This window comes from Quercus lobata, chromosome 4 (assembly GCF_001633185.2).
Source record: "Quercus lobata isolate SW786 chromosome 4, ValleyOak3.0 Primary Assembly, whole genome shotgun sequence".
NCBI lineage: Eukaryota > Viridiplantae > Streptophyta > Magnoliopsida > Fagales > Fagaceae > Quercus > Quercus lobata.
The window spans coordinates 81910543-81932020 of record NC_044907.1 but is presented as its reverse complement, the minus strand read 5'-3'; the positions used below and the strand labels follow the sequence as shown (position 1 = coordinate 81932020).

At 32.5% G+C, this 21478-nt stretch overlaps 2 protein-coding genes across 2 annotated transcripts in view; both read left to right on the top strand.

Moving 5' to 3' along the window:
* The first annotated feature begins 519 nt into the window (after positions 1 to 519).
* Positions 520 to 4870, top strand: LOC115984382 (G-type lectin S-receptor-like serine/threonine-protein kinase At1g67520). Its single transcript, XM_031107418.1, has 8 exons — positions 520 to 2037; positions 2572 to 2685; positions 2763 to 2962; positions 3047 to 3257; positions 3381 to 3618; positions 3740 to 3890; positions 3971 to 4281; positions 4440 to 4870. The coding sequence occupies exons 1-7, from the start codon at positions 882 to 884 to the stop codon at positions 4277 to 4279; spliced, it is 2379 nt and encodes a 792-aa protein (XP_030963278.1). The 5' UTR covers positions 520 to 881; the 3' UTR covers positions 4280 to 4281; positions 4440 to 4870.
* A 2141-nt stretch (positions 4871 to 7011) lies between these two features.
* Positions 7012 to 21478, top strand: part of LOC115987009 (small subunit processome component 20 homolog) — a 31094-nt gene continuing 16627 nt past the window's right edge. The window contains exons 1-11 of the mRNA XM_031110447.1: positions 7012 to 7192; positions 7393 to 7515; positions 8182 to 8339; positions 10027 to 10071; positions 10355 to 10433; positions 10528 to 10601; positions 14439 to 14545; positions 17000 to 17158; positions 19387 to 19590; positions 21055 to 21271; positions 21360 to 21434. Of these exons, the coding sequence (XP_030966307.1) occupies positions 7124 to 7192; positions 7393 to 7515; positions 8182 to 8339; positions 10027 to 10071; positions 10355 to 10433; positions 10528 to 10601; positions 14439 to 14545; positions 17000 to 17158; positions 19387 to 19590; positions 21055 to 21271; positions 21360 to 21434 (1310 nt within the window). The 5' untranslated portion in view covers positions 7012 to 7123. The remainder of the gene's footprint in view (positions 7193 to 7392; positions 7516 to 8181; positions 8340 to 10026; positions 10072 to 10354; positions 10434 to 10527; positions 10602 to 14438; positions 14546 to 16999; positions 17159 to 19386; positions 19591 to 21054; positions 21272 to 21359; positions 21435 to 21478) is intronic.

The following is a 21478-nucleotide window of genomic DNA, read 5'->3' as shown; positions in this document are numbered from 1 at the left end:
TCTATGATATGATATATATTTTTTTTTTTAGAACTAGTTTACCTCCACTCTTTTACACTAATATTTATAATTAATGTGATAATATTTGTATTTTAAAAAATTTTAAAAAAATGTCCACATTTTATACATGAAATTAGATTTTTTTTTAAATGTAAAAAAAAGTAAGGGTAAGAGTATCACTATTAGTTCATTGCCCGTTTACCTATTCTGATTCAAATGAGGAAACTCAATACACCTTTTCCAAATCGGGAACTAGAAATAGAAAAAGAAAAAGCATTTAATTGTCATTTTCTTTTATGTTATTTACCTTTTCCCTTTTCATTTCATATCACGTTAACAGGGTGTTTGATTACGGCCAACGCTAGCTGCTCACCAAGTCCAAGATACCATTCTTCTCCAAAAAAAAAAAAAAAAAAAAAAAGTCCAAGATACCATGACTTAAACCAGCCCCCTAAGGCTATATTTTTTTTCTCTTATCTTCTTTTTTTAAGTTCTGCTTTTTGGATGAGTAAGGTATAACACTATAGATTCAGCCAAAATACAAAGTATAGAGAGCTAAAGATTACCAACCAAACAAACACAACACAAGGTGCTTTACCAACCTTCACTTCAGTTACCTAGAGCAGACCTGTGGACATCATAATGCTTTATAATTTCCACCGATTCTGGTCATTCATTGGCTGCGTGTAAAATGGTTCTACAAAAAGAAAAAGATAGGTAAAGAGACGCAGTCCTCAAAGGCTCAAACCCCACATCTCACACAATAAAGATTGGTAAAGAAATAAGGTCTTAAAACCCCAATTATCTATGCTGCCTGCGGGTAAGTTTGAGTTTGAGCAAAGTGTTTACCAATTGAAGAAATTAATTGTGGTCACTAATTCATGGCTTCAAACCAAAACCTTCACAACATTATTTTCCTGCTAATATTCTCATGCTTGCTTAGTTTCTTTGCTGAAGCAAGGGATACTCTCAAAGCAGGCGACTCTCTCGATTCCTCAAGCTACCTAGTTTCTTCAAAAAGAGCATTTACTTTGGGGTTCTTCTGCCCCTGCATCAATACCAACAACAGCTACTTAGGAATATGGTTCACCAATGATCAGAAAAAAAGAGTTTGGGTTGGCAACAGAAACGCATCTGTTGTCAACACTTCTGCTGTTCTTACTTTGGAGACCACAGGGAGCCTCAAAATTATGTCGCAAGGTGGAGATGCAGTAACTCTTTCTCCTGCTCAAGTCACCTACAATAGTACTATCAGTGCTACCCTATTGGATTCCGGGAACTTTGTTCTGCAAGAGTTGAACTCGAATGGAACTCTGAAAAGGGTTTTGTGGCAAAGTTTTGATAAGCCTACAGACTCACTTCTGCCCGAGATGAAATTAGGTATTAACCACAAGAATAGAAGTGCTTGGTCGCTTACCTCATGGTTAAACAATCTTATACCAGCTCCAGGGCCTTTTAGCCTTGAATGGGATCCTAAGGGACACCAAATGATCATTCGGCGACACGGGGTGGAGTTTTGGACTAGTGGAGTCTTAAAAGGTGACACTTTTGAGTTTATATCAGAAAAATCCAAGGGCAAGTATAATTTCAGTGTTGTTTCAAATGAGGATGAAGAGTTCTTGTCTTATTCTAATACAAAGCAAGGTGGACAATCAGCATGGTTTCTAAGTTTTCAGGGGAAACTACTTAGCTTTGATGGATCCTATGTTGCAGAAACTGAAAACTGTAGCGGATACAATACTGATGGAGGCTGCAAGAGATGGCTGCCAAGGTGTCGCCGTCATGATGATATGTTTGATAAAAGATCTGGTTACTTCATACATGGGCCAGACCATACTTCCTTGGATACAAACACGAGTCATACCCTGAATGATTGCAAGGTTGCTTGCTGGTACCAGTGTGACTGCGATGCCTATACTTCTCTATATGATAATCAGACTGGATGCAAATTTTGGAACAACAAAGGAGAGTTCTTTCATGACCTCTCTGGTGCTATTCCACCTATTTATGTTCTAATACCAAAGCCTTCCCAAAATGGTAAGTTTCTCAAGCGAAAACTCTGGAGAAATTTTCACTTTCATTACATTTACCAAGAAACATACTTATAATAGGTGCAACACATAAAATAAACAAATAATTTTCCTTCCTTTTTTTATTTATTTATTTATTTTTATGTATCTACTTACCTACTTTTTTCCTCTGAGCGACTTGGATTTCTAGTTTTTTGAAGTGTTGAACCAGCCTTACTTACCTACCCTTTTAATTTGAGATGGGGGTCTTCCCACTAGTGTAGCCTGTGCAGCCATTCAATCAAAATATATATATATTTTTTTAATTAACAATAATTAAATTATCTTCAGTACGATATCTCTTTTTTCCCCCCTTCCATAATGCACAGCTCTAAACTCTTAAATTAGCAATGATGAAGTTATTAAAGAAATGAATCATGCAAAAAAGTTCACTGACCTCCCTCCTATTTGTTGACTGCTGCAATGGATATCGTAATTTTGATCCAAAGCTATAGCAAATTATTCACATGACAATCACTAAGAGGTTAGTTACTGAATGCAGATACAAAGAAATCGACATGGATTGGTTTTGTCATAGGAGGCACTACTGCTCTTCTTGTAATTTTCTTATGCATCTTGTACTATCTGTCAAGAAGGAGAAATGTAATACTTAAAGGTAGGTGCTTCACATTTGGTATGCACTTGTTAGAGTAACTTTCCCATTAGGATCTCTAATGCTCTGCATCTGAACAGGGGAGAATGAAGCAGTGATTGATGATGGATTGCTTGAGTTAGTAAACTCTGATAGATTCACCAGTGCCCATGAGTTTCAAAATGATAGGAAGCAGGGGCATGATTTAAGAGTTTTCGACTATAAATTCATCATGGCTGCCACAAATAGCTTCTCATTGGAAAACAAGCTTGGAGAGGGGGGCTTTGGACTCGTTTATAAAGTTAGCTTTACATTACTCTTTGAACAAAGATGTTTTGATTGAATTGTATTCAACAATGTGATAACTTATTGAGCATTGCATCAGGGAAAAATTCCGAAAGGGCAAGAAATAGCTGTAAAGAGACTTTCAAGAAATTCAGGACAAGGAATTTCAGAGTTCAAAAATGAGTTGATTCTCATATCTGAACTCCAACACATGAATCTTGTTCGGCTTCTGGGTTGCTGCATTCATGGAGGAGAAAGAATGTTAATCTATGAATACATGCCGAACAAAAGCTTGGACTGCTTTCTCTTTGGTTAGGAAAACATTCGTTTTGTATTAACATTTGAATTATTTTCTTCCACCAAGTAATTTGTTTTTGAATATGATTTTGCTCAAAGTAAATTACTAATCCTGCTGGTCAATTAATATCCTATAGATTCAACCAAGAGCAAGATGTTAGATTGGCCAAAACGTTTCAACATAATTGAAGGAATTGCTCAAGGATTGCTTTATCTCCACAAGTATTCAAGATTGAGAGTAATCCATAGAGATTTAAAAGCTAGTAATATACTCCTTGATGAAAATATGAACCCCAAAATCTCTGATTTTGGCATGGCAAGAATTTTTCAACAAAATGAATTAGAAGCAAATACCAAAAGGGTTGTGGGGACATAGTAAGTAAATTTAATTCATATATTCTTATACTTGTTTTACTTTGGATGCTAAACATTATTGCTCCCACATGATTAATGAAGTCAAATATAGTTTTAAAAGTTGTTTTATGATTTAATGCAGTGGATACATGTCCCCTGAGTATGCCATGGAGGGAATTTTCTCTGTAAAATCTGATGTCTATAGTTTTGGAGTTCTAATGCTTGAAATCGTGAGTGGTAGAAAAAACAACAGCTTCTACCACACTGAGCACTCAGTCAATCTAGTTGGATATGTATGTAAAAAAAAACATTCAGCTTGGATGGTTTTGTGACATTTAATATATGCATCTAACATTGTATAATCTTTCTCCAGGCATGGGAATTATGGAAAGAAGGTGCCATATCAAACCTAATGGATCCGGCACTTACGGATTCATGTATCGAGGATCAGATGCTTCAATGCATTCATATTGGTCTCTTATGTGTAGAAGATAGTGCAATTGATCGGCCAACAATGTCAGATGTCATATCTATGTTGACAAATGAAAGTTTGGTACTACCTTCGCCTAAAAAACCTGCATTTTCTTTTGCAAGAAAAGCGATTGAAGCACAGATATCTGACAAAGAATCAGAAACTCACTCGATATATGGGTTGTCCATTTCCAATATGGTTGCACGATGAAGGTATTGTGCTATCATCATTACATACTCTCATTGTACATACTGGTTTTAATTAATTAATATAAATACTGCGTATGAATTAAATGTTTTCTCGTAAATATTTACTATTATACATACTCAAAACCCTATATGTAATTACTGAAATTTTTGTTTTATGACAGATTCTCTTAATGGCAAATGAAAGGAATTTCTCAAATATAATTTTGGAAGCAGACTCAAAACTTTGTATAGATTCTGTACTTCTCATTCCTCAAGGCTCTATTGGGAGATTGGAAGATGCTAATATATTAGCTAGAGAGTTTTCTGGGAGTAAATTTAATTGGGTTCATACATCATAAAATGGGGTTGCTCATGCTTTGGAAAAATGGGCATTAAATGTAATTTTTGTTGGTTACTTTTTTTTGTTGATAAGATTATTGGTTACTTAAGTCACCTGACTATTTCCCTCATGTTTTGTTAAGGCCTTATAGGAAAAATGCTTGTATTTTAGTTTGAGTAGTGATAGAAGTATTACAAATTTTACTATATTAAGCTTACAAATTAATGTGTAACCAATTGCAAAAAGGCAATGTAAACATTCATTTATGAGGTAGTTGAAATCTATCAATCACATTTATTATTGCGTTAGTTTATAAGCTTTATATAATAATACGTATAGTAACATTAGCATTTTCATTTTCGTTCCATTTGTTTCAATATTAAAGGAAATATCATTTAAAAAAAAAAAAAACATATTCAGAAAAACTATCTCCCATGTCCTTACACAAATGCAGCCGTTTCTTCCGCTTTAATTAAATATCTTTTAATAGTCTTCAACATGTAATTGGATTAAGTCTAATAAGTTTAATCGCAAAAAAGCTTTTACAATTTTTTTTACAACTACTAATATGACATATTGTAATTAATGTATAGTAAAAGTAATATCAATGGTGGGGTTTATATATTCGAAAGTAATATTGCTTTAATCATAACCTATCACTTAACAATTTGTGAGAACAAAAAATTTGTGAACATAATATTAACTTTTTTATTATTATTATTATTATTATTATATAGAATTGTGAACATAGATGTTCTTGTTTTGAGGAAGAAAATAAGTCATCCAAAAAAACAATATTTTTTTGAAAAACTATCTCACTTACCATATGTCACTATACACATGCAGTCGTTTCTTCCACTTTAATTAAATATCTTTTTCTTTTTTTACAATTACTAATATGACATTGTAATTAATGTATAGTAAAAGTAGTATCAATGGTGGGGTCTATATATTTGAAAGTAATGTAGTTTTAATCATATCCTATCACCTAAAAATTTGTGAGAAAAAAATTGTGAACATAATATTAGCTCCTTTTTTTTAATAGGATCGTGAACATAATATTACGTGATTGGACATAAGATGGTCTTGTTTTGAGGAAGAAGCAAATAATGGCTTTTACCAAAGCACAATATAAATAAATATATATATATATATATATATATATATTAAATCTAGCATTAGCCATTAGATATAGTTTTTCACTTTAAAAATATCAAAATCAAATTGTAAAAAGAAACCCATGCTATCTAGCATGCAAGTGATGTCTTTCCCTAGTCACCTCACTATGCTTATTTGACTAAACAACTAAGAACATGTTGAAATCTAAAGAAAAAAGATAAAATTTATGTAGGAAATTGTAGAGAAGTGATGTGGAAGCAAGAAAAGAGAGGACACAAGGTTTATATGGTTTGATTTGTTGAATTACATCTACAGAGAAAGTCATAAGTGGTATCTTAATTATAAACTTTTCTTTATATTATATTACAATGGAATCCATATTTATAATGAGATTACATACAAATCAAAATAATTGAATATGAATTGCATGTCTAATGCGTCAATCTTGCAACTCTAACAATCAATCTCATAATTATTTTTCTTTAAAATCAATGTCTTAATTTGATCTTCAATGACATTAAAAGTGAAATTCAATTTCCAACACTCCTTAAGTTGTGCACTAATCTATAATGAAATGCATAACAATGTTGTGCCCTTCCATAACTTTATTCGTAAAAATTTGTGTTCCAGACCAAAAGTCTTGTAACTCAATTAACACTTTCTAATATTTCAAATCCAAACATTCCCCCTCCTTAAGACCTTGACTATCAAAAAATCCAAAAAAAAGGGGAGAGAGTACCAAAAAAAAAAAAAAATCCCATAGTTTTATCAATATTATGTAGAGAATGGTTGTTAGACTCGGATCGAACCAAACAGTCCAACCCGGGTAACCTTGAGCCATAGGTATACATTTCATGTGTGAGAATGAGATTTGTTTAGCGTGTTTGGGTACATACATGAAAGTTAATAACCATAAATACATGAAAGTAACTAATGAAGGTTGGCCTGAGTGGAAGGGACTCTGGTCGCTTACGCAAGTGGTATCGGTTTTGAGCCCCTTGTAGATGCAGCAAACTTTCTTGGGAGAGGTCCTCGCCTTGGCGCCTAACAGTACCTCGAAGGATTAGTCCTGATATAAAAACTTGGGATATCTTGGGAAACCCAAAAAAAAAAAAAAAAAAAAAATGAAAGTCAGTGTTTAATGTGTAACCATAAAACTATGGTTTATTTTTTTGGGTACTTTCCCAAAAAAAAGCCTAGCCCAGCCCAGTTTATAATCCATATAAACCCGAATTAGCTCGGCCCATTCGACTCAACCCGAATACAAACCTGAAAAACCCAACATTTTTAAAGTCGGCGCCTCCATTGTCTTCTGAAATATTGCTCTCTCTCTCTCTGTGAAAGGAGAAGAAGAGGAAAGCAGAGCTTCGGTGAGAATCGAATCGAATCAAAACCCTAATTCAAGCAATGGCGACACCGTCGCAAGCTCAGGCAGTGAAGTCTCTCAACAAATCCCCAGGACGACGCCGTTTTGTTGTAAGCCACCCCCCTCCTCACCTTAAACCCTCTCACAAACCCTTAAACCCTAAACCCCAATTCTCACGAAATTCGCTTCTCCTGACAAAAATTGATTTATTTTTATTCGCGTGCTTGAATTAGTAATTCAAAAGCTTAAATCGTAATTAAATTTAAGGTTTTTATTTGATTTTTATTTTTGGGTTTGTTTTGTATTGCAGTTCAAGAATTTTTCTCAGAGAGTAGAGGAGATTGAAATCGATGTGTTTCGAAGCCTTAATAAAGTGAAGGCTGAGCCTTCAGAAGGGTCTTCCTTTTTCCGTGACTGCCTCACAGAATGGAGGGTATGCCTTTATTTTTTACTGTGTTTTTGTTTATAGTTTTTGGTCTTTACTTTGTTAGTAAAAACTAAAAATATTAAAATGTGGGTTTGAGTACACAACATTTACTGGTTCTCGGCCGTCACTGACATCACTTTTTTACCGACTAAGACCAACTTGCCATTTTGGCAGTTGTGAATTTTTTTTTTTTTTTTGGTTGTAGCTCTAGATTTATTGGTTCCAATCAGCTCAACTAGTAATTATAAATTAAAAAAAAAGAAAAAGAAAGAGTTAGCTCGACTGGTAAACGCCCATGTAATCTCATCTATACCAAAAAGAAGCCCATTGGTATGTTGACTTAATGGTTAAGAGTAATTACATGGTGAGGATGCCAAAGGTTCACATTTTTCTTTTCTATTTAAAAAGAAAAGTGGGATTAAAAGGAAAGTTTTTGTTGTTGTAATTAGTAACGTTTATAATTTGAAGTTTGTAATTGGAAGCTTGTTTTGGCTAAGTTGCTAGTATTCAACGAAAAAGGAACGGCCCATCAAAACAGTGCTGAAGTTTTTTTTATTTATTATTTGTTGGTTCTTTGTTGCTGCTATGATACTTTGAATAGGACATCCTATCGTTTTCTGTTTTTTTGTTGATTTGTTGATTTTTTGTTTGTGATTGTATTGTTATGAACAGGAATTGAATACTGCAGAGGATTTTATTTCGTTTTACGAGGAAATGTTGCCCCTGGTCCAGACATTACCCTTGATTATATTACAGAAAGAGTTAATTTTCTCGAAACTTATCCCACGATTACAAATGAGTGCGAGGCTATCTCTTGAGCCTATTCTTAGGTAAGCTAGTTTATATTGTTAATTACTTCTTTACAGTGTTCAGGATATTTATGTGTGTTACAATTGAATGATAAACTTATATTGGTGCTTGTGTTATCTGTTTATTCAATGTTTCTGTTTCGATAGAAAAATGTTCTTACATGTATCTAGTAACTATAACTGAATTTACTTCTTCAGGCAGGGTAGTTTTGTTCTTCAGTCTATGAATCCATTGTTTGGCTTTCAATATTGTTAATGCATAAAAATTGATATTATATAATTCTTCTTAGATATGGTTGTAGTAATCAATGACATCAATTTATGTGGGTGTCTAAATATTGACTAATTTTTCTGTTTGAATCTGGATTGTCAGTCTGATGTAAATCTTCAGAAGCAGTAGCTGATGCAAATTAGAATTATAGAGTTGGAAATTAACTAAGGATTCAATTCATGTTATTTTTAATGGGGTTACTGGTGAATGATTTGTAAAAACTGCCCCTGAAAAGTAGGTTAATTTAATTTAAAATAAAATATTTGTGGAAGTCGTGTGAGAAGTATTTTTCTGGTTCAAAAGAAACAATGAATTGTAAAAGCATTTAGGGAATTAAGAAGGAAGGTATGTCATGTGGAAATTAGAAATGCTGATCTCTTTCAGGCCAAAGGATGCTAGTGTGCCAAAGAACCGCCATTATTGTTATGTGAATTGCCATTTCAACCATTCTTCTTCTTCTTCTTCTTCTTTTGCAATTATTTATTTTAGTCGTTTTCTTCAGAAGAACTACAGTTTACAGAATATCAGAATAATATTATTTATTTTTAATTATTAAAAATAGCACTGTGGGGGAAATTATTTGGAGGATAGCCTTCCTTTGAAAATAATGTTTTGGAAATCATGTTTCCAAAAAACAATTTCAGTGTGAAACGTGTTTACACTGATGATGTGTTTTCCAAACACTATTTCAGTGCAAAGTGTGATATAACTGAAATCTTGTTTTGGAAACACAATTTTCAGTGCAAATGTTGAAATTTAAATGCTTAAAATCTTTTTTTCAAAACAAGGTTCTCAAAGAGAGGCTATTCTAGCAAATAATTTTACCACAATGCTATTTTTAATAATTCATCATAAATAATATTATTTTCCGGGAAAAACCCTTGTATTAATATACGACAAAATACTCCCATGTTTTATTTCCCAACCATCCACCTGGTTCCAGATCCTTTTAACTTTCATATTGTGCATTTGATGATTAGCATGCTATGCCTGAGATATACATTTTTGGTGTACGTAAGTTTTACCTGAACTTTTATAAGGGTTTGCAATTTTTATTTTGTTAAATTTTCTTTCTGGTGTTGGGCTTTGAATTGTTTCTTTGCTGTAGACAACAAGTAGGGGAATTAGCTTGTGTTGTTATAGAATTCAAGATGAAGTCAATAGGTATTCAATATGTAATATCACTGCTTTATACACTGAGAGATTTATTAAGAAAAAAAATGACATCCTGCTAGAAAAACTAATTATTCAGTACAAAATCAAACCTGTAAATACTAGGGTTAATTTTGATAAGGTAAACTATCAAAAGAATTCTAGCTCGTGTATTTTCTTCTTTCAACCTGTTTGTTGATTTTTTTTTTTCTTTTTTTAGTTGTTTGTGTGTTCTCCTTAAGTTCTTGTAGGTTGATTGTTTTATTTATTTATTTTTTTTTGCAGGTTACTTGCAGCTCTATCTAGAGATCTCCTGGTTGATTTTATACCGTAAGTTCTTTCTATTTGAATTTAACATATCTCATAGGATTTTCCCTGTCGCTAACTAGTCGTGGAGGCTTCTAACCTTAAAATTGCTACTCTGTTTGTTCCTGATTTTACTTTGTTAGAATTTCTACTTAAGAAGAGAGTGCCTAGATTGTTGTTTAAGATTTCCTACCCCCTTATAAATTTCTTTGAATTTGTCCTATGCCAGAGTTGTGGTATTCTTACATATATATGTCATAGTTTGTTATATTTATGACTTATATGTTGTGTATTGGAGCTTTCCCAGCTTTTTGCCAAGGATTGTTGATTCTTTAGTGTCTCTCCTGGAAACTGGTGCTGATAGGGAACCAGAGATAATTGAGCAGGTCTAGCTATAATTTCCATTTTTTTCTTTGCTGTATTTTTTGTTAGCTGCCTCAAAATCATTAAGCTTTTCAATTTTTGGCTGATATTATGCAGATTTTTACGTCGTGGTCATATATTATGATGTACTTGCAAAAATATCTAATTCGTGACCTTGTTTATGTGCTCAAGTAAGTACATTTGTACTAGTATGATTGAATTCGTGTTCCCCAAAGGTGTTTATCTTATCAGAATCTGGTTGGTTTTCATTGTCACCGTCATGATTACATGTTATCTGATACATTTGGGTAGATTTTTTCTGTCATGGAGCTCACTGTAGCAATTAGATACTGGAGACCTCATTACATTTTTTTTTTCCTTGTGAAGAAGCCTCATTACATATTTACTTACCTACAAACCTACATAACATATGTACTTATATGGTTTTCTCAAATTTTTTTAAGGGTTATAATTCAAAAGCTTAAATCGTAATTAAATTTAAGGTTTTTATTTGATTTTTATTTTTGGGTTTGTTTTGTATTGCAGTTCAAGAATTTTTCTCAGAGAGTAGAGGAGATTGAAATCGATGTGTTTCGAAGCCTTAATAAAGTGAAGGCTGAGCCTTCAGAAGGGTCTTCCTTTTTCCGTGACTGCCTCACAGAATGGAGGGTATGCCTTTATTTTTTACTGTGTTTTTGTTTATAGTTTTTGGTCTTTACTTTGTTAGTAAAAACTAAAAATATTAAAATGTGGGTTTGAGTACACAACATTTACTGGTTCTCGGCCGTCACTGACATCACTTTTTTACCGACTAAGACCAACTTGCCATTTTGGCAGTTGTGAATTTTTTTTTTTTTTTTGGTTGTAGCTCTAGATTTATTGGTTCCAATCAGCTCAACTAGTAATTATAAATTAAAAAAAAAGAAAAAGAAAGAGTTAGCTCGACTGGTAAACGCCCATGTAATCTCATCTATACCAAAAAGAAGCCCATTGGTATGTTGACTTAATGGTTAAGAGTAATTACATGGTGAGGATGCCAAAGGTTCACATTTTTCTTTTCTATTTAAAAAGAAAAGTGGGATTAAAAGGAAAGTTTTTGTTGTTGTAATTAGTAACGTTTATAATTTGAAGTTTGTAATTGGAAGCTTGTTTTGGCTAAGTTGCTAGTATTCAACGAAAAAGGAACGGCCCATCAAAACAGTGCTGAAGTTTTTTTTATTTATTATTTGTTGGTTCTTTGTTGCTGCTATGATACTTTGAATAGGACATCCTATCGTTTTCTGTTTTTTTGTTGATTTGTTGATTTTTTGTTTGTGATTGTATTGTTATGAACAGGAATTGAATACTGCAGAGGATTTTATTTCGTTTTACGAGGAAATGTTGCCCCTGGTCCAGACATTACCCTTGATTATATTACAGAAAGAGTTAATTTTCTCGAAACTTATCCCACGATTACAAATGAGTGCGAGGCTATCTCTTGAGCCTATTCTTAGGTAAGCTAGTTTATATTGTTAATTACTTCTTTACAGTGTTCAGGATATTTATGTGTGTTACAATTGAATGATAAACTTATATTGGTGCTTGTGTTATCTGTTTATTCAATGTTTCTGTTTCGATAGAAAAATGTTCTTACATGTATCTAGTAACTATAACTGAATTTACTTCTTCAGGCAGGGTAGTTTTGTTCTTCAGTCTATGAATCCATTGTTTGGCTTTCAATATTGTTAATGCATAAAAATTGATATTATATAATTCTTCTTAGATATGGTTGTAGTAATCAATGACATCAATTTATGTGGGTGTCTAAATATTGACTAATTTTTCTGTTTGAATCTGGATTGTCAGTCTGATGTAAATCTTCAGAAGCAGTAGCTGATGCAAATTAGAATTATAGAGTTGGAAATTAACTAAGGATTCAATTCATGTTATTTTTAATGGGGTTACTGGTGAATGATTTGTAAAAACTGCCCCTGAAAAGTAGGTTAATTTAATTTAAAATAAAATATTTGTGGAAGTCGTGTGAGAAGTATTTTTCTGGTTCAAAAGAAACAATGAATTGTAAAAGCATTTAGGGAATTAAGAAGGAAGGTATGTCATGTGGAAATTAGAAATGCTGATCTCTTTCAGGCCAAAGGATGCTAGTGTGCCAAAGAACCGCCATTATTGTTATGTGAATTGCCATTTCAACCATTCTTCTTCTTCTTCTTCTTCTTTTGCAATTATTTATTTTAGTCGTTTTCTTCAGAAGAACTACAGTTTACAGAATATCAGAATAATATTATTTATTTTTAATTATTAAAAATAGCACTGTGGGGGAAATTATTTGGAGGATAGCCTTCCTTTGAAAATAATGTTTTGGAAATCATGTTTCCAAAAAACAATTTCAGTGTGAAACGTGTTTACACTGATGATGTGTTTTCCAAACACTATTTCAGTGCAAAGTGTGATATAACTGAAATCTTGTTTTGGAAACACAATTTTCAGTGCAAATGTTGAAATTTAAATGCTTAAAATCTTTTTTTCAAAACAAGGTTCTCAAAGAGAGGCTATTCTAGCAAATAATTTTACCACAATGCTATTTTTAATAATTCATCATAAATAATATTATTTTCCGGGAAAAACCCTTGTATTAATATACGACAAAATACTCCCATGTTTTATTTCCCAACCATCCACCTGGTTCCAGATCCTTTTAACTTTCATATTGTGCATTTGATGATTAGCATGCTATGCCTGAGATATACATTTTTGGTGTACGTAAGTTTTACCTGAACTTTTATAAGGGTTTGCAATTTTTATTTTGTTAAATTTTCTTTCTGGTGTTGGGCTTTGAATTGTTTCTTTGCTGTAGACAACAAGTAGGGGAATTAGCTTGTGTTGTTATAGAATTCAAGATGAAGTCAATAGGTATTCAATATGTAATATCACTGCTTTATACACTGAGAGATTTATTAAGAAAAAAAATGACATCCTGCTAGAAAAACTAATTATTCAGTACAAAATCAAACCTGTAAATACTAGGGTTAATTTTGATAAGGTAAACTATCAAAAGAATTCTAGCTCGTGTATTTTCTTCTTTCAACCTGTTTGTTGATTTTTTTTTTTCTTTTTTTAGTTGTTTGTGTGTTCTCCTTAAGTTCTTGTAGGTTGATTGTTTTATTTATTTATTTTTTTTTGCAGGTTACTTGCAGCTCTATCTAGAGATCTCCTGGTTGATTTTATACCGTAAGTTCTTTCTATTTGAATTTAACATATCTCATAGGATTTTCCCTGTCGCTAACTAGTCGTGGAGGCTTCTAACCTTAAAATTGCTACTCTGTTTGTTCCTGATTTTACTTTGTTAGAATTTCTACTTAAGAAGAGAGTGCCTAGATTGTTGTTTAAGATTTCCTACCCCCTTATAAATTTCTTTGAATTTGTCCTATGCCAGAGTTGTGGTATTCTTACATATATATGTCATAGTTTGTTATATTTATGACTTATATGTTGTGTATTGGAGCTTTCCCAGCTTTTTGCCAAGGATTGTTGATTCTTTAGTGTCTCTCCTGGAAACTGGTGCTGATAGGGAACCAGAGATAATTGAGCAGGTCTAGCTATAATTTCCATTTTTTTCTTTGCTGTATTTTTTGTTAGCTGCCTCAAAATCATTAAGCTTTTCAATTTTTGGCTGATATTATGCAGATTTTTACGTCGTGGTCATATATTATGATGTACTTGCAAAAATATCTAATTCGTGACCTTGTTTATGTGCTCAAGTAAGTACATTTGTACTAGTATGATTGAATTCGTGTTCCCCAAAGGTGTTTATCTTATCAGAATCTGGTTGGTTTTCATTGTCACCGTCATGATTACATGTTATCTGATACATTTGGGTAGATTTTTTCTGTCATGGAGCTCACTGTAGCAATTAGATACTGGAGACCTCATTACATTTTTTTTTTCCTTGTGAAGAAGCCTCATTACATATTTACTTACCTACAAACCTACATAACATATGTACTTATATGGTTTTCTCAAATTTTTTTAAGGGTTACATTAAAACTACGATATTATCCCAAGGAGTACGTCCAAGAATTTATGGCTGAGGCAATATCATTCTTGTTTAGGAATGCACCGGCTGAGCAGCTGCAGGAAGGTAAGACCATGCTTTATTGTCTAAGTTTGTCCAGAAGGAGCTATTTGTATTCATATGTGAATCATGGCTTAATTGATTCCCCCACACCATTGTACTCTTTGCCCATTTGTAATCATTAATTCTTTTTTTTTTTTTTTTGGTAAACAAAAAACAAAAAACTCCAATTCAACTAAACTTTAATCATCCTATTGACACTGCTGTAATTTTTCTTGATCAGAATGTTCACCATCGTGAACATGATGCTCAATTTTTTTGAATAAAAGTTTTATTACCTATAAAAAAAAAAAAAAAAATCTTAATTCCATCATGTTCTATTTATGTTAGACATCAAATTTTTTATATTTATTTAATATGATGTCTTTTCCGGGAACTAGAGGAAATGCATCTCAAGAACACCAATTAGTCGGTGTGAGAGGATTAATGTTGGATCCACAAGGACAACTGATTATTTTACCCAGTCATCTACGTGAAGGACTGACTTTCTTTAAGAGTATATTTTAATCTTTTTTCTTTGAGCTATTAATATTTTTATAGAATTTAGATCATTAAATCTTAGTTTCAAATATGTGTGTTAAATTAAAATACATATACATTGTATATATGTATATTTTTTTTTGATAAGTTACATTGTAAAATGTAATAAGGTTGTATATATACATATGTGTGTTATTTTAATAAGGTTGTATATATACATATATGCATTGTATATATGTATATATACAACCTTATTAAAATAACACACTCAAAACACACGCACACATACATGTGTATTTAAATTTTATATTTGAACAAAAATTAAACTATTTTCATTTATAATAATATGAGGAAATAAATAATATTTGCATTATTTATTACTTTGCTTGAAAGAGGAAGTATGACAACATAGCAAGGTATATTTAATTTTTATTATTATGTTAGCTGATTTTTTTCAAATCTTAAGTTTTTTGTTTTTTTGATAAATATATTATCTTTAGAAATTATATTAAGGTAGCATAAGTGTGCTACTAATTGGAATATAGTAAACTTTACTCTTTAAAATACCATTAGCATATACTTCTATTCTAACTTCTTCGAAATAAATGTACGTTCATATTTTGTACTGTATATACTTATTTAAAAAATATTGAAAATTGTACTGTACAAATTTCATCATGTTTAGTAGTAACTATGACTTGGATAATTCATCTATTTATTCTTCTTGCTTGAGACTATGCATAAAGCTGACAAAGATACTGGACTTGTCTTTCCATGTTTCAAATTACTTTAACTTCTAAGCATTATTTTGGTCCATTACCCACCTGAACATCATCAATGCTGCTCGTTGACTGCCACAATTATTTCCACCTTGTCACTCAAATGACCTTATGATGCCACCATTATCAGTATCACCATCTCCATAGTGAGCATAACTTTGCTAGAATTTGATGTATGCAATATTTATTAGTAGTATTAAAAAAAAAAAAAAAAGTCCAAGCACAATTTTAAACCATTGGTTGTGTGAATGTTTACCTAGCCAAAAAAGAAAAGCACTTGTGATTTATTTCCAATTTTTTTTAAAATAAAAATAAAATATATCCAGATACTATTTTATAATGCTACTGATTAATATGCATCTAAAAGTGCATACATGAAGTTCTAGTGTAGTAAAGTCTCTTTCAAGGTAAGTTGATTCCTACCAACATGTATATATATATATATATATAAATTTATTTACCGCTCAAAAAAACTTTTATCTTATCTGTGTGTATATATATGTATATATACATATAAAGAGAACTTAAATCTAGTGTAGAAGAAGGTTGTAAAAAGCAATTTCAGCAACCATAAGATTAAAGCAAATGAAAAGGATAATAGGATTGGAGTTGGAACAATCAAATATCAATTTTTAGGCTGAAAGAGCTCAAGAAATATTCAACTCCAAATTTCATAAGGTAGATTGCCTACAATGACTCAAAATAGGCTATTTATAGTAGCCTTTAGTTTGTGGTTCATCAAATGTTCACATTGATGCATTCTTTCCAAACAGTGTCCTAAGTTTTAGAATGTTCTTTCGTTGTAACCTTGTTACCACATGAATACTAAGTTGATTTTGTGTAATTTTTTCGTGGTGCTTTACTTACACTTCTTCATCATTTTTTTCTATTCCCACATGTTTTTCATTTGGTTATGAACTTCACTTATATATGTTTTGCATACTGATATACATGTGCCAGACATTGTGGCACATTGGAAGTGACAAGGCACTAAAAGGTTGGTCAAGGTTTGGGTTTTTATAATTGGCTGGAAATAGACGGATTGTATGTGCATATTTTCTTTTTGTTCTTTGACTATTGTGTTGGTAAATGGTATTTATGTGACTTCAACTAGTTGGTATATAGCATAGCCAAAGTTGTCTTCTAATGGACTTGCATTACTCTAAGCTGACTAAATAAATGTTTCATGGGATTGGAACAGGTATTAAAAAGATCATGACTGAAGTCATAAAGAAACCATTGCCTGCCAGGAAATGTGGCATCAGTGCTTTACTTTTTTATGTTATGAGAGGGTCGTCATCAAGGTTCCACTCAAGAGCAGAGCGAGTATTGCGGTTATTGATGGACGATTCAATATTTGGTAATGATGATTTCAACTTTCTTGCATGTATTTCATATCTTCATTTGTGTGTTTCACTTCTAATTTATACTTATTTTTAGTCCCACAAGATTCTTATGACGATCTTTTCTAGTTTCTTTCTTAATATCATAGGATCTCTATTTTTCTGTAATTGATTGTTATGTAAGATTTGCTCCAGTTGCTATATATATATGAGAGAGAGAGAGAGAGAGAGAGAGAGAGAGATCCATTTAGAATTGTGCTTTACAACTATAACATTGCACACTAGTATTGCAAACATACATATACATATGTGTGCCACTGCCAACACAAATGTTTGAGTTTTGTTATAAATTTCCATTTACAATTATGCAGCACAATTAAAATAATACATACTCTAATGATTTATGGCCACAAATACCTGCTTAAATATGCATCTCTATGGGTATTTGCATGATCTTACGTATGTTAGGTGAGATCTGTTAAAACTGTATAATTTATACCACTTTCTAACTCAAAATTTTCACTGGACTCATATTGGAAAATTCATATAAATTCACTATTAGATGTATGGTTCTCATCATGCCTGTCTTGCTTTCTATGTATCAAGCTGACCGGCATGAAGCGTTGTTCCATCTACATAAAGAAGGTTGAATTTATTGATTTAGTGGGTATTGAAAGCATACTTGATTCTTGACATGCATAATGAACTTATAGTAGTATTTCATCCAACAATGAAGATTAAAGATGTTTGTTTTGGATAATAATGAAGATTTAAGAATTTTATCTATAGGAGTGCTGTAAATTAATTTTATCCATGTGCTTTGGGGCATGATTTTGCTATAAACATTTTGTATAAATGATAATATAAAAGCTGAAATTCACTGAGTTTCAATTAACATTTATCTTGGACATAAAAAGCGTTGTCTTAAATGAAAAAGGGATAAAATCTACAGCTGAAAGGTGAATGACATTATCACATTCCAGATAAGATAGAATTGTAAAAAGGATACATTATGTAGTTGCATTCAATCAATTTGGCATTTAGGCTTAGTTGGGCTTTAAATATTGAATTTATGGAATAAGATTTTTGCAGCAGAAGCCAAAACAGTTTTAATAAACACGGGTAAGATTTTGGTCTATGAGAGAAAGGCTGGACCTCGAAAAGAATTTTAAATTTGTTTGACTATGTCTAGAGAGGTGATTGATGTACATTTCATAGGGAAAGTATAAGTAATTATAGAAATATAGGTATCATATCTTATAAGTTACTATAATTATGACATGCACCCCACCTCCCCCTCCCCCCGGCCCACAAAAAAAAAAAAGGTTACAGAGATATATGTATTCATAACCATGATAATGAAATTAGAAACCTCCTTTTTAGGAATGAAATCAGCATCATCATTAGTTGATCCTAGTGATAATGAAGTTTATAGCATGATATGTCCCTAAAGAAGAAATACTATCTCATGTCTCATGCATCAAATGAGTGTATGGCTAAGGGCACAAATCAATACATCCTGCACTTCATCAATGATAATGCAGTCTTTAGCATGGTCTGAAAATGGCTATCAAAGAGAACTATAATATTTATTTATTTGGATTTAGATATTAATTTTGTTATTGTTAGCGTGTTAACAGCAAGTTTGTAAACCAGTAGTTTGTGAACAACTGCAACATAAGAAAGAAGTGTGCTTTATGGAGCAGATTATGTAAGCACTTGGACATTACTTGTTATCTAGTGTGATGAAGAAGAAAGCTTAAAATTTATGAGTGGAACAAGGAAAAGGGGAGGCAAAAAAAAAAAAAAAAAAAGAAGAAGAAAGAATCAAGAGTGGTATAAGTCTTGTGAATTTTTATTTTTTTTGTAGATGATAGGTCTTGTTGTAGTAAGTGATTTTCTGAGTTTCCTGTAGTCTCTATACTACTGCCGAATTTGGCTTCGAGTGTTAACTTTAAAAGCCTACTTTTTTTTTCCCCTCATATGCTCATAATCATAGTACTCCGCATTAATTTGTTTACTAGAATATGCCAATGAGCTCTAGCTCAACTGACACCTCCTCTTACAAGTTCTAGATGGAGGGTGAGGTCATGGGTTCAAAGCCCACTGGGTTTGTGTAACTTACCAATTAAAAAACAATTACTTGAATTTGTAGGTCAATGGTTGTGTTACTATGTAGGTTGACACAATTTACAAGTTCATGGTTATGAATCTTTCTAAGACTCTGCCTCTGTCCTCCCTGCAGGTTCAGATGCGGTTGTTGAAGTTATAATTACTGCCTTTCAAAGACTATGTGAGAACATAGAGCCAAAGGAGTTGGATTTGATGTGGAAATGCTTATATGAGAAAATTACTGAGTGTGTGACTAATGGATGCATTTTGCATTTAAGTCATCTATTGTCACTGCTTATTTCCATTGTTCAGATCCACAATGGACAAATAGTTTATGGTGAGCTGTATAATATTTGTATTTACTAGTGTTTCTTTTTACATATCAAAACTAGTGTTTCTTTTTTTAATTTTAGAAGGGCTGTAAAGCAAGCTGATTCGAGTCAAATATTTGGCTACTCAAGCTTGGTTGGTTTATTAAATGTGCTTTTTGATGAGGCCATAAAGCCAAATTTCAATTGAGCTTTACACTCCATTTGTTTTGAAGTAATATATTTTCAGTAAAACATTTTACACATTTTACCATGTTTGTTTTGTAGTAAAATATTTGGTCAATTGTGAAATATTTTCAGTGAACTTTCAAACTCAAGGCAAAAAGTTGTAAAATGTTTTAAGCTTAAAAAACTGCTTAAACATTTTACACATTCTCAGTGTCTCACTCTCGACTATTCTTAGCCTTTCTCACTCTTAGCTCTTCTCTCCCACAAACCAGACCAGCCACTCATTCCCAGATCCACCATTGTCGGCACCACTCATCACTAGCTCCACTGTCATCAATCCTCAAATTGGTTCTCGGGTTCATGACCCAACTCTAGTCTGACCCAAACGCAAAAGCCACCCACCGGTTCTAAAGTTCGCGACCCAATGCAAATGCCACCCACCTCTCTCTCGCCAATCAGCTTCTCAAGTTCTGATCTGGGATTTTAGATTCGTGGGTTTTTGGTTTTGAAATCTGGATTCATGGTCTAATGCTAAGATTTTGGGGTGGTTTTTTTTCGGATCTGGGTTTGTGGGTTGCTCATTTTGTGGTGGTTATGGCGACTTTGGTGGTGGACTTTCTAGGTCCACTCCCTCCAACAGCCATGGGTCTCTGTCTCGATTGGCACTTTGGAGTTTGATTACTTCGATTGGTTCCTAGTACTTGCTATACATGTATCTGTGTGTCTGTTTTGACCATTGAGAGTGGAATTTTGTTTTATTTTCTGAATTTGGGTGGTTGGTGGTGGTTCAGCGGTTGTGTGCAGCTGTGCTTGCATTTGATGGGTTTTATGAAATATGAAATTTTTTTTAAATTATTATTATTATTATTTTACGGTGAAACAAACATTGGAAAATAATTTCCACAACATTTTCATGTAAGCAACCAAACACTATGAAATGAAAACATTTTCAGCATTTTCTTGTAAGCAACCAAACACGGTAAAATGAAAACGTTTCCCTGAAAATATTTTCAGTGTAAAATATTTTATTTCAAAACAAACGGAGCTTTAGTAGTTTGACTTTTCTAAAGTAGACAATCAATTGGTGCCGATCCTGATAATAGGTTGCTCGAGATCAGTTCTTATTGGTTTTTGAGCCATGTAGTTAATCGTTCAAGTATCACTTCACCCAATTTATCTTGAGTGGAGCTTGAGTAGCTTGGTTTGTTTTACAGCTGTACGTTTTAAGTTCAATTACTGTAATAATGTCAATTGCATATTTGTGTTCTTGTCCTACCAAGCTAAACTACTATGATGTTGCACAGATTACCAATCATTACTTGAACATGTGGGATTGCTTGTGCAAAGGTTTGTTGTGCCTTCTGACTTGGTGAAGGCAGAGGATCATCAAGAAGAAGTTGTTGATAAGGTTCTAGAATTGATTGTATGCATTCTCAATGGGCTCCATAGTTCTAATGATATGTCAACTATCTCAAGTTGTTCATTGCAATGGGCTCCTGTATTTAAGTTAAGGAACTCAAGGTAATTCCTAGTTTGGTGCCCCCCTGCCCCCTACCTCTTTCCCTTTTCTTAATATCATTTGACATAGATTGTTGGGCTTGTCTTGCAGTTTGTTGACTTTTATTAGAGAACTACTACAGAAGGACCCTTGCATAGTAGATATCTTCAGAGTTAACATCTTAAGGTAATGTTATATGTTAGTTATTTCTGGGATGCAATATGGTTCTT

Bases quoted from the DNA above. Each gene is read 5' to 3' on its own strand.
- LOC115984382 (XM_031107418.1), top strand. From the start codon at position 882: ATGGCTTCAAACCAAAACCTTCACAACATTATTTTCCTGCTAATATTC. The intron at 2,963-3,046 runs GTTAGCTTTACA...GCATTGCATCAG, and splicing joins GCTTTGGACTCGTTTATAAA to GGAAAAATTCCGAAAGGGCA. The intron at 3,619-3,739 runs GTAAGTAAATTT...GATTTAATGCAG, and splicing joins AAAAGGGTTGTGGGGACATA to TGGATACATGTCCCCTGAGT.